Source organism: Octodon degus, unplaced genomic scaffold, assembly GCF_000260255.1.
Source record: "Octodon degus isolate 3935 unplaced genomic scaffold, OctDeg1.0 scaffold00113, whole genome shotgun sequence".
Classification (NCBI taxonomy): Eukaryota; Metazoa; Chordata; class Mammalia; order Rodentia; family Octodontidae; genus Octodon; species Octodon degus.
Window position 1 is genome coordinate 875,922 of NW_004524689.1, and position 11,818 is coordinate 887,739.

Here is an 11,818-nt window from a genome sequence, read left to right on the forward strand (position 1 = left end):
AACAGTGCCTCTGTGGAGACAGACCCAAAGCCCGAGCGATGGGGAAGCCTTGGAGCTGGCCTCACAGCAATGAGGCTGTGTTGAGGGCGCCGAACCGTACACTGCGTCTAACGTGGTAAACGTGTGTGTTTTATCACAATACGCTTTAGACAAGTAAAGAGCTAAGCTCCTTTTCTGGCCAGGGATACAGCTCAGTGGCCAAGCGCCTGTCTGGGAAGTGTGAGGTCTTGAGTTTGACTCTTGGTACCCCAAAAATAGAGAAGATGAAATCCCACTGCTTGGTCACACGGGCCACATTTCACGTGTCCAGCAGCCTGCGTGGCCAGCTGCTCTCATCTTCCTTTGGACAGCACTGAAGCTCTGGCCAGCAGCTGTGGCCTGCTTGCCCCTAGAAGCTACTAGGAGAAGGGCAACAGTCGCCTCTCTAAAATCAGCAAAACCTTGAATGGATGTGCCAGCCAAGGAGGAAGCAGGCACGTGCACACAGCCAGGCGCGCAGCAGCTTGTGGCCGCCGCTGACCCGCACAGAGCAGGAGGAGACGAGTTCAGTCCCGCCTGGGCAACTTCGGCCCTTTCTTGAAGTAAAAAGGGGCTGGAGATTTAGCTCAGTGGGAAGGACTTGGGCTCACTCCTCAGCACTGAAGGAAAAAGAAAAGAAAAAGAGAAAAGCAAGTCCCTGCTCAGCCGGTGGTGATGCAGGGCTGTAATCTCAGCACTCAGGCGGCTGAAGCAGGAAGATCTTGACTTCAAGGGCAGTCTGGCTACGTGCCACATTCGATAGAAAAATATGGTGAGTGTTTACATTTTAAACAATTTTTTACAGTGAGAACACTACCACGAATCCCCCTACATACTCTCCGTCACTTTCAACCTGCATTCCGTCGTTGCCGGCTCTTTCTGGAGTAGTTCTAGAAGTGTCCTGCCTTCCGTCGCAGTGTCGAGGCTGCCGCCAGGTGCAGAGTCATTCAAAGCACTTACCTTTGTCTTGGAGCCAGAAGCGGACGGCGTTGCCATCTGGTCAGTGTCACCGCGTAGCCCAGGCCACGCCGAGCTCGTGGCAGTCCCCCACCTCCTCAGTGCTGGGGTTCCAGGTGTGTGCTTCCACACCCAGCTGCAGTGTGGCGGACTATGAGCTGCTTTTTTGTTGGGTGGCGTTCGGCAGCAGCCTTCACTGCATTTTTGATCACACCCCTTGAGGACAGAAGAGGGCTCCAGAGCTGCTCTGAAAAGTGGCAAGAGCAATGGGATGAGCGATTTCAAGGTGAGGGCCAGCGTTTTGTGGGGAATTAGTGGCAGTGTGTCTTTTCTGTGATAATTTTTTTTAATTTAAAATTCACCATAGGGCTGGTGAGATGGCTCAGTGGTCTAAAGCACCTACATAGAACAAGCTTAGCAAAGCCCAGGGACCCCGGTTCAATCCCCCAGCACCACATGCCAGCCAGCCCCGCCCCCTGGTGGGCTGAGCTGGCCACACACACACACACACACACACACACACACACACAAATAAATAAAAAAAAATTTAAAAAATAAACAAATAAAATTAAAATTCACCATATGTTTTGATAACATTTTATAGTGAGACCTTGTCTCTAAAAACTGAATCCAAAGAGAAAAAGGAAAAGAAAGAGGAGGAGGAAAGGGAGGAGGGAAGAGGAGAGGAGAAAAAGAAAAAGGAAAGTGAGAGACTCTTCCACCCTGCCACAGAGCACCCAAAGTGGGCTTCCGTGGTTGGCGTGGCTGCAGTCGTGTGGCTGTGGAAGGAGGGCTGCAGGAGGGCAGACTGCAGAGCAGATGGGTTCGTTCTTACAAAGTGAAGCGCGTGTCCTCCTGAGGTCCGGCAGTCCCACACCTACAGCTTTGTCCAAATGAAAGGAAAACATATGTTCGCCCGAAGGTTTGCTGTTGAATTTTGAAGCAGCTCTGCTCATTACAGTCAGAATTGGACGTAGCCCAGTGACCACAGCGGCGGACACTTGACACATGGAGGTCACTCAGACAGGGACACAGCTTGGAGGGAAAAATGGGCATGGGACTCGTGGCACCGGGCAACCTGCGTGTTCTGCTGAGCGAGCAAAGGCCCACGGGCTCTGGCAAGAGCAAGCTGCTGCACAGAGAGCCGTGGACGAGGCCCCGCCGCAGTCGCAGTGTAACTCTGCAGGCAGGGTCACGGCCAGCAGCCACTGCCCGCTTCCGCCCTCACGCGGGTGGATGCCGTGCTTCCTTCCGGGCCGCTGGGCCAGGCTGCTGGCCAAGGTGGTGCTGCTCACGGGAGGAGCGGCAGGAGAGGGTTCTGGCAGCCCGGAAGCCACAGCTCTCGGGGAGCAGCCTCGTGACCTTGTGGGTGGCAGGGCAGCAGGAGCCCCAGGAGCCCCTCTGGAGGCCGCCTGCTCCAGGTGCACACTGTGCTGCTCCTTCAGCAGAGGCAGAGCCAGCGCCAAGGCGGGCAGTCGCAGCCACCCAGTCCAGGCCGGAAGGAGGCTGACAGCGCCTGACCGCCGCGTTACCTGTGGCTCTACACCCTGCGCACAGCTCAGAACTATGCAAACGGCATAGCTAAAGGTCGTGACTTTATTATGGGTCGATTTTATCTCAATAAAGCTGAAAAAGCAATGTAAAACCTAGGCCAGGACCCGGTGGGCTTTGCCACCCAGGCTGCTGGCCTCGACTAATACTCGGCCTGCTCTGCCTGGTGTCCCCCCACTCGGCTCACAGTGGACGTGGGCCCAGGGCCTCTGCACTGTCTGTCTCCTCCCGGAATGCTGCCTGGGTCTTGGTGGTAGCTTTCTCTCCAGAAGGGTGGGGGGATCCCCATGGAGTCTCCGCTCAAGCACCTCACCAGTGACCGCCCGGGCTGAGGGGCCCCCACCCCACACCCACCAGTCCACCCTCACCCTGAGCCCGCAGGGCGCAGTGGGTCGGAGGAGAGCGCTTATCTCTCACTCTCACCCCACATCTGAGCAAGGGCAGGATGGCACGCGGCAGGGCTACCAGCAGGTAAAGGGCTGTGAAGCGAGTGCTAATCTGGGGCAAGTTAGTGAGGCTGTTCCGCCATCACGTGTGCAATCCACCGCCTCCTTCACCTCTCCAGCATCCTGGAGAGGCCGAGGGGCGGCCCGGACGGGCCAGGTCTGGCCCACTGCTCCTTGTCTCTCCAGAGCCCATTTGAGATTTCATGTAAACAACGCAGCCCCGCTGCTGTCTAACAATGAATGCTTTTCCACTTGACTGACAGTATTTTTGTTAGAAACGTTAATTTGTGTTTAACATTTTCTATCATGTGAAAGCATCCAAAACACCACTTTAAAAGCATGAGGGGGCCTGCCCTGTAGCTCAGCTCTTTAAGTGGCTGCTTCAACAAAGCAGTCAGGCTCAGGTTGCTGTGGTTCAATCCCCACAGCTCAAGCCAGCCAAACCTGTCCTGGAGGCATTTGGAGCAAAAAATAAAAAAATAAAAAAATAAAATAAAATAAAAAATCCTTATTTCATTTGGGGCCGAGGAAATGGCTCAGTGGAATAAGCACTTCCCTAGCAAGTGCAAGGGTCTGAGTTCAATCCCTGGTTCTGCCAAAAAAAAAGCATGAGATGTGAGAAAAGATTTCTGACTGTACATTAAACAGGAATAATCCTGCTTGGCGGTCTCTCTCTCTGTCTCAATCACAGAAAAAAGGCCAAGGTCCATGTCTGGTCATTCCTTGGCTCTTGGGGCCTTGGTGACTGAAACAGCCACACCATCTCCCGCCTGGACACTGTCCCTGCCTGAGGAGGGCTGGGGCAGGGCCACAGCTCGGTGGCAGAGTCCTCCTGCCCACAAGGACCTGGGTTGCATCCCCAGCACCGCAAAAATAAAATAAAATAAACCAAATAAAGTAAAAGTAGACTGCGGAGCTTGGGTTGCTCTAGGATTTTGCGCTTGATTCTTTCTGCCAAGTTTCCTCCGCTATCCGGATGAATGGGCTCCATCGGAAAATCACAGGATTAATAATTACGCCCCGAGCTCCGCAAACCCTTCTCTGTATCACTGCCATTTTCCCGATTTGATCCATTTTCCCAGGAAAATAACAAAGCCACCTCCGAGTGCTTCAGGCAGGAATGTTAAATTTAGCTGGTGCCATTTCCTCTCGCGGGCCGTGTGACTCACCCCACTTGCAGCCCGGCCTGCTGTGCGGAGCCACCGTGTGGCTTCCGGCCAGCTCTGAGCTCAGGCTTTCCCTGTGCCGTGAGTGTCCAGCAAAGGGCGCTACAAGAGGAAAACGGTCCCGGGGCCACGGGCAGCCACCTGAGCCCCCAGCCACCACAGGCCACAGCTCTGAGCTTGCTGGTGTTGCTGCCTTCAGAGGAGTCAGGCATAGGCTACCGTGCTGAGGCAGGAGGCAGGGGTTTCACACCTCCTGACCAGAGAGCAAGGGTGTCCTGCTCAGTGCCATCTGGCCCGAGCATAAGGCCTCCTCCTGCCGCAGGCAGAAGAGTCAGCAGCCTCGGCCATGCAGCCGCTACAGGCTCTGGTGGAGGAGGCGGAATTGTACAGGTCATGCGTGCAGCAGGGGACTTCAGGAGAATGAATGGTGGGTTGAATGCCGAGGCTGGAGGTCCAGGCTTCCTTTCCTCTGTCCCTCCTGTGGCCTAATAGCAGAGCTCCACTCTGTACCCCTGCTGCTGCCCAGGTGGGGAGGAGACCGCTCTGGTGGCTGGGGAGGCATGTAGGACAGTCCACCTTTGACACAGCCTTGGCGTGGGTCTTGGTTTCTCCAGAGCCACACACAGAGGGTGGGGGGGGACGGTGGCGGGGAGATTCTCCCACAAGGGGTAACGGAGTGAACACGGGAAAAACACTAAGCAAAGCATTTTCCAGAGAGGAGGCAGCCAGCTCTGCAAGCTTGGCTGCTGAGCGTAATGACAGCAGCCGAGAATGTGTGTGTGTGTGTGTGTGTGTGTGTGTGTGTGTGTGTGTGTGTGCTGGGGACTGAGCCCAGGGCTCTACCAGCCAGCTATATCCCAGGTCCCCCACCCCTTTTCTCATTTTGAGCCAGCACCTTGCTAAGTGGCCCGGGGTGGCCTTGAACTTCGCATCCTTCCATATCCTTCCGCCTCATCCTCTCAAGGCCTACGTCATTGTACAACACAAGATCTCTCACCCTCTCTGCCTTTCTCCCTCCCTCCCCTGGCTCAGAACTTGGGATTGAACCCAGGGCTCTCACACGGAGGGGCAGCCCCAGTCCTTCCTTGTATTGAGATAGACCTCCGCCAGGTGCTAAGTTTCCAAGGCTGGGCTCAAGCCTGCAACCCTGCCTCAGCCTTCCAGGGTGCAAGGATTGCAGGTGTGCACCACCACGCCTAGTCCCAGGCTCTGTTAAAGAGTTTCATGTTACTTCTGATCACAGGGCTGTGGGGACCATCCCTGGTGGCCTTCCTGGTTCTGAGGTCACTGGAGCTTCCTGGAGTGGAGCTGGAGGTGAGGATGGAGCGATGATCGCCTGGTCACATATTATCAAAAACCTTGAAGAAGAAATCATGAAAACCTCCCTTTTTAAAATCTTTTTGAGACAGCGTCTTGCTATGCAATTCAGGCTGGCTGTGAGCGCACAGCAGTCTGCCTGCCTCAGCCTCTTGAGTGCTGGCAGTACAGGCGTGCACCACCACGCCTGGCAAATTGCCCTTCTTGAACACCAATAAGGGACAATACAGAGCTGGAAAGAAATGTGTAGATTTCAGGAGAAATCAAATGGTTCGCGTGAGGACTGGCAAATGCTGGGGAGCAGGCATTTGGTGGGGGGCTCTGCTGTGGAGCTCTGTGGACCAGGGAACAGTGAGGCCTGTGGGCCTGCTGGTGATTTCTTTACCCACTTCTCATGCATAGTTTTGAAAACCCTGTTGTCTGCAGGACTCAGTGAAAAAGAGCTGAGCCCATGCCACGGAACATGGCAGGGCTCTTCCTGCTCAGGGCTGAAAGGCCCGCGTGCCCAGCACCGGGGCCATCCTGGAGCGTAAAGGGGCTCTGAGCAGAGGGGCTGTGATGGCCTTTGGCAACTGTGAGCCTGCAGACTCAGGGTCCACAGGCACACGGGGCCATCAGTGCTCTGCATCCAAAGCACCCAATCTGGGGGGACCCAGGGGAGGTGCAGGGGCTTAGGCTGCCACCCGGGAAGCTTCCTCAAGGCCTGGTGTCCCGGCTGACCAAGTCCTGCCCTGCCACTCCTGCTGGGATCTAGGTGGGCGCCCTGCGGTATTCGCTGTCCACACCCCTCCCTCCCCTGTGCTGTCCAGGGGCTGGCCACCCAAGGGTCTTGGCCCTCTGATGACAGCTTGTCCCCATTTAAGTGTTTCCACAGGAAGTTTGCTGTGGGAGTGACAGGAGACTGAACAATGGCTTTCTGAGGGAAAGTGCAAAACTTTACAGAAGTTCAAAGGAATTCACAGAAGATAAGAGAGGGGCCTCTACCTTTTCAGCCCTGCGGACAGTGCTGGGGGGCCTGAACCTGGCACGGCAGGGCTGTCACTGCAGGTGGTGGGCCCTGAAGCCCCCTTTCCCGCTGTCTGCTTCATCCAGGGCCCCCAGTGCACAGTGCTGCCCCGCTAGTCGGCTGCGTGTGCGTGGGTGGGTGGGTGTGGGGGTGGGTGGAGGGGTGGGTGTGGGTGTGGGTGTGCGCCCGCAATCAAGCAAGCAATCAAGCAAGCACTGAGGATAACTCCAGAGTCCCGGGCTCTCTCCCGGTCAGGCGGCCAGACCAGCCAGACCCGCAAGCTGGGGCCGGGACCCCAGCTCCACCTCCTGTCTCGCTGCGCGCTGCCTCTGGTGTCTGTGGGGCACCTGCTGTTCCCAGCTGGCTGCCTGCCTGGTTAGGTCCGAGGTTTGGGGTCCGAGGTGGGGAGGGAGGGGTTGCGGGCGGGCATGGGCGGGACTTTTCGTGGGCGGGGCGGCGGCGGCCTCGCGCGCTGTATGGCTGGGGCCGGTCCGGGGCGTGTCCATGGGCGGGGCTTACGCAGGCCCGTCCCCCTTCCGCGGCTCCGGCTCCCTCCGGTCCGCTGGAGCCGCGCGGTCGCGGGTGAAGCAACTTTGCTGCGCGAGGCGGCGCCGCTAGTCCCGCCGGTCCGGTCCCGCGCGGAGCCCCAGGCCATGGGCGCGCTGGTCGGGCTGCTGGCCCCGCTGCTGCTGCTGCTGCTGCTGTGCGCGCAGCCACCCCGCGGCGCCAGGTGAGCCCGGCGGTGGGGGTGGCCGAGATGCGGCCGCGCGGGTGGAGGTGGCGGGACCCGCATTCAGGCCCACCCGTGCCGACCCCGGAGTCTGCTGCCCTCGCGATGCCCGCGCTGTCCGCTCTCCGGAGCCCGGGTCCGGCGCTGCTCCGCGACCTCCGGGCCAGCAAGGCCGGAGTGTGGGGCGGGGGGTCGGGGTGCAGACCCCAGGGCTGACTGCCCACATCAGCCGGCCCGGGCCGCCTCCCGAGTCCAGGCGGAGTCGTCGTCGCTGGGCCCGGGCGCGCTTTCCATGCCGGGCCAACTCCTGGCGCAGGTGGGTGGCAGCCAGGTGCCCCCGCAGCGGGACTAGTTCTGCTCACTGGGGAGAGAAGGACAGCTGAGAGAAAGCCCTCTCCCTGCCGGCCAGCAGGCCCGGGCTCATTTCTTCCGCTGCCCTCTGAAGTGTGCTCTGTGTCCCCAGGACATTCTGGGTCCCAAACCTGAGCCAGGGCTCCTGCCCCAAAGGGGTGAGAGGGCCCTGAGAGAGACTTTTCAGAAATTATCTTGGTGCAGAGGCTGCAGAGGCAGCAGATCCAGGTCCCCATCATCTGGACCACAGGTCCAACCTGGTGGACATTGGAGACCATGAAGAGCCAGAAATGGCGAGTGTCAGTCTGCATCCTGGTTGTTGCTGGTCAGGGGGCCCAGGGCCAGGGTCTCCCTGTTGGTGGTGGTGTGGCGGGGGCTGGCCCAGAGCCACATGTTGCCCTGGGGCTGGAGAGTCAGTCCTGACCTTGAGCAGCCCTCTTCCTGGGGGCGCCCTGTGGGTCCCTACGGTCTCTCTCTCCTCTCGCACTCTGATTTCATGGGTTTCAGCTAAGTGTCAGGCAGAGCGCAAAAGGGCTATGCTGTAGGTGGGGGCTGCTGGCCCAGACCTGGAGTTACTTAGCCAGCAGTCTGACATCCAGGTGGCCCTGAGACCCTGAAGTGCTAGCCCAAGTTTGACACCAAGACTCACTTGGCGGCAAATCTCTCCTGCAGTGCCATGAGGCTAATTTTGTGTTCATTTATCTTATGCACAGGGCTTATATATAGATTTCCTGCTGGGAAATTCTTTAGGACCCCTCCCCTCCAAATCTAAGTGCGCAGTGTATATCTTTTTCTAAAATGTGGAAGCTTGCATGTCCTAACTGGTGTGTGGCACAGAATGTTGGCTGATGGGGATGGAACATCTCCCCAGCTTTTTGCAAGCCCAGGCCTTGTCCTCCTTCCTATCCTGGGGTGGTGGTGGATGCCACTGTCCTGCCCGGCTTCCACTTCCTCTGCCAACAGAGAATTGTCATCAAAACTCCACATTGTAAAGGCTGTACTTTAGCCGAATCTGCCCAAACTTTCTGCTCTTGGCTTTGGTCTGGCAGTGGCAGTGTGGGACAGGGATGAAGTCTGTCCCAGAGGTGGGAAGGTGCTGGGATGCAGCTGCCTGCTCAGCCCTGTGACGACCTTCAGCCTGGCATGGTACTGTCTGGATGGGCCTCCTCTCCATCAGCTCCCATGCCCCTGCTGGCCCCACTCTGCCTCAGGGTCCTGCCCTTGTGGTGCCAAAAGTGGTCCTCAGCCCAAGCCATGGCGTTTCCCCAGGGGAGTGCTGGGTGGGTGCAGAGGAGTGTGCTGAGCTGGCTCTTTGGGTCAGGCCCTCAGGCTCGGAGCTGGCCCATGAGCCTTGTGGGAGTCGCGCCTAAGCTCCTGGCACCTCCTCCCCTGGAGCTCTGGTGCGGTGGCTGTGGCGCTGTTCCTCGCCTTGGTAACCAGGATGCTAGTGAGGCTCCTGCTCGCTAAAAGCAGAGCTGTCGGATCCGTGGGCTTTGTGTGCGCAGCACTGGAGGGGGAGGCACCCGCTCCCTTGCTAAGCTGCGCCTCCTCCCTCTTCCCGGAACAGAGCCAGTGCCGGGAGGCTTTGCTTCTCGTGGGGCCAGGAGGCGCAGGAGCCCCAGGACCAGAGCGGTCACTGATGTGTTCCCCATGCAGGCTCTACCATGCCAGTCTCAATTCCTGGTCTCCAGAGTAGACCTGAAGCCTGCTGTGCGTCTCTGAGCCTCTGTGTCCATCTACCCAAAGGACACCCATCCCACCCTGATTACGAGGCAGGGTGGAGACGCTCCTGCCTCAGGCCACTCCCGGAGTGCAGCATTCCCCTCACTTGTCCTGTGTGTCCTGACCTCAGCGTCCAGTGTTCAGTGCCCTCCTCTGTTCCCTGGCCCTTCACATCTGTACATAGCTGGAAAAGGGGGCAGCCCACCTCCTCGGGGAGCAGTGATGGGGGGCTCTTCTCATCCCAGGAGATGGCAAAGGCCATCACTCTGCCCCTCAGGGTGAACTTGGCCAGGTACCGTGTGACATGCCTGTCGTCCCAGCTCTTCACGGGCTGAGGCTGGGGGACTGGGTGAGCCCAGGAGTTTGAGACCAGCCTGGGAAACACAGCAAGGTCTCCTTTGCTGTCTGAGTAAAATGCACAAATTAAAATCCACAGACTGAGACAGAGAAGCAGAAGTATTAAAAACAAAACAAAAAGGCAGGTGAGCATCAGGGCAGCTGGGCCCCCCTTTGGCCTCCAGCCCCCATGCCTGGGCCTGAGCAGAGCGAAGGACAGGCGTGTGTCACTGGCCTGAGATGGGCAGGGCATGGTGCCTCCTGCTGGCCTCAGTCCAGCCCCACAGTGGCAGCTGGGCTGGGCCAAAAATAAAGCTGAACTGAAATCCCTGTACATCTGGCTGTTGGGGCGATTAGCTTTCCTAAGCTTCACACCTTCCCATCCCACAGTCCCATCCCGGGGAGCCGAGTGGCCAGCAGACATGACACCTTGCCCTGCCCACCAGGGTGGTATGCAGAGGGACCAGAGATGCGCAGAATTTCCTTAGCTAAGGAACTTTCAGTTCGAAGACATCCTCAAAGGACAATTAGATGAAGCAGGGGAAGGTGCATTGGTGGGTGGAGGGGCTAGACACCCCTCAAACCCAGCAGCCTGAGGGCCCTCAGGGTTCCCCCCAGAGTAATGTTCCAGGGGCCAGAGGCAGGGAGAGCAGAGTCCTGTCCAGCTGCCCCCGCCCCTCCTCAGCTGGAGAGATGGAGCGGGCTGCTGCTGGTGTGGCAGGGACTGGGTCAAGGACAGAAGTGGACTTGGGCCCTGAGCCGGCCACCAACCCCAAGGAAACAGACAGCCAGAAAAGAGCCCAGGCAGCCCTCCTTCCTGTGCGCATTGTGCCCGAGGGCTGATGCGCCGCAACTGCTCCCTGCTCTCCCTGAGGGCTCAAGCCAGGCTCCGCGCCCAAGACGGCCTGCGGGTCACATCTGAAGTCACCCCAAGCCACTAGAGCAGGGACAGAGGATTCCAAGAGCATGCTCCTGAGTGAACATCACCACTGCCCCCTCTGAGCTCCGGGAGGACACCCTGGGCACAGTCCCCCTCTTGGGGCCCTTGCTGGGGACCTCCACCTTCAGACACTGACACAAGGCCTGTGTCCTTGTCAGGGTGCCCTGGCTGCTCTTTGGGGAGAACCCTGTGGAGACTCAGGTCAACCTCCTGAGCTGGTGGAGGAGAGAGCTGCCCGTGAGCCTGGGGTTCAGCCACACGGAGGCCATGGGGTGGCCTCCTGGGCAGGAGGGGCAACAGCCTGAGCAGAAAGATTGAGGAATCTGGGGTGTCCCTGGGCCCCAGGCTCAGCCCCTATGCCCAGCCAATCCACACCTCCTTGGCTTTGCATCCCCAGAGCAATGAATGACATTGGGGACTACGTGGGCTCCAACCTGGAGATATCCTGGCTGCCTAACCTGGACGGCCTGATGGAGGGCTATGCCCGCAACTTCCGGCCGGGCATTGGAGGTAAGGTGGGCGGGCATGCCGGGCTCTGGGCTGCCGGAGGCATCCCAGGCCTGGCTAGCAAGCGGGCAGTGACGCCAGGCTCCCTGCACAGTTGCTGGGCCGGCTGCGGTTGCTGGGCTGGGTCCCCCACCCTCCAGCCTCAACTCTCCAGCCCTACTCCTTCCCACAGGGCCCCCTGTGAACGTGGCGCTTGCTCTGGAGGTGGCGAGCATCGACCACATCTCAGAGGCAAACATGGTACGTGCCGCATGCAGCCCCACGCTGTGCCGTGCACCCTGTGGGGAGGAGCGCTGACTCCTGTCCCCCTGCAGGAGTACACGATGACCGTGTTCCTGCACCAGAGCTGGAGGGACAGCAGGCTTTCCTACAACCACACCAACGAGACCCTGGGCCTGGACAGCCGCTTTGTGGACAAGCTGTGGCTCCCTGACACATTCATCGTGAACGCCAAGTCTGCCTGGTTCCACGACGTGACGGTGGAGAACAAGCTGATCCGGCTGCAGCCCGATGGCGTCATCCTGTACAGCATCCGGTGAGCCCAGCGGGGCGGCTGCCCACAGGAAGCCACCAGATAGGCTTTGGGGCCAATGGGGCACCTTTTTGTGCCTTTGTCAGAGAAAGTTTGGGTCTTATTTGAGGTTCTTGACTTTTGTTTATTTGTGGTGCTGGGGACACCCCGGGCCTGGGAGCTGAGCTGTGTCCTCACTCTGCTTTTATATTGTTTTTTCCTTTTCCTTTTCTTTTTTTTTTTTAAGTTTATTTTTTTTT

General features: G+C 58.5%; 1 protein-coding gene across 1 annotated transcript in view; it reads left to right on the forward strand.

Moving 5' to 3' along the window:
* Positions 1 to 7,028: 7,028 nt before the first annotated feature.
* Positions 7,029 to 11,818, forward strand: part of Gabrd (gamma-aminobutyric acid type A receptor delta subunit) — a 9,132-nt gene continuing 4,342 nt past the window's right edge. Inside the window, exons 1-4 of the mRNA XM_004639593.3 lie at positions 7,029 to 7,191; positions 10,938 to 11,050; positions 11,220 to 11,287; positions 11,362 to 11,582. Of these exons, the coding sequence (XP_004639650.3) occupies positions 7,115 to 7,191; positions 10,938 to 11,050; positions 11,220 to 11,287; positions 11,362 to 11,582 (479 nt within the window). The 5' untranslated portion in view covers positions 7,029 to 7,114. The remainder of the gene's footprint in view (positions 7,192 to 10,937; positions 11,051 to 11,219; positions 11,288 to 11,361; positions 11,583 to 11,818) is intronic.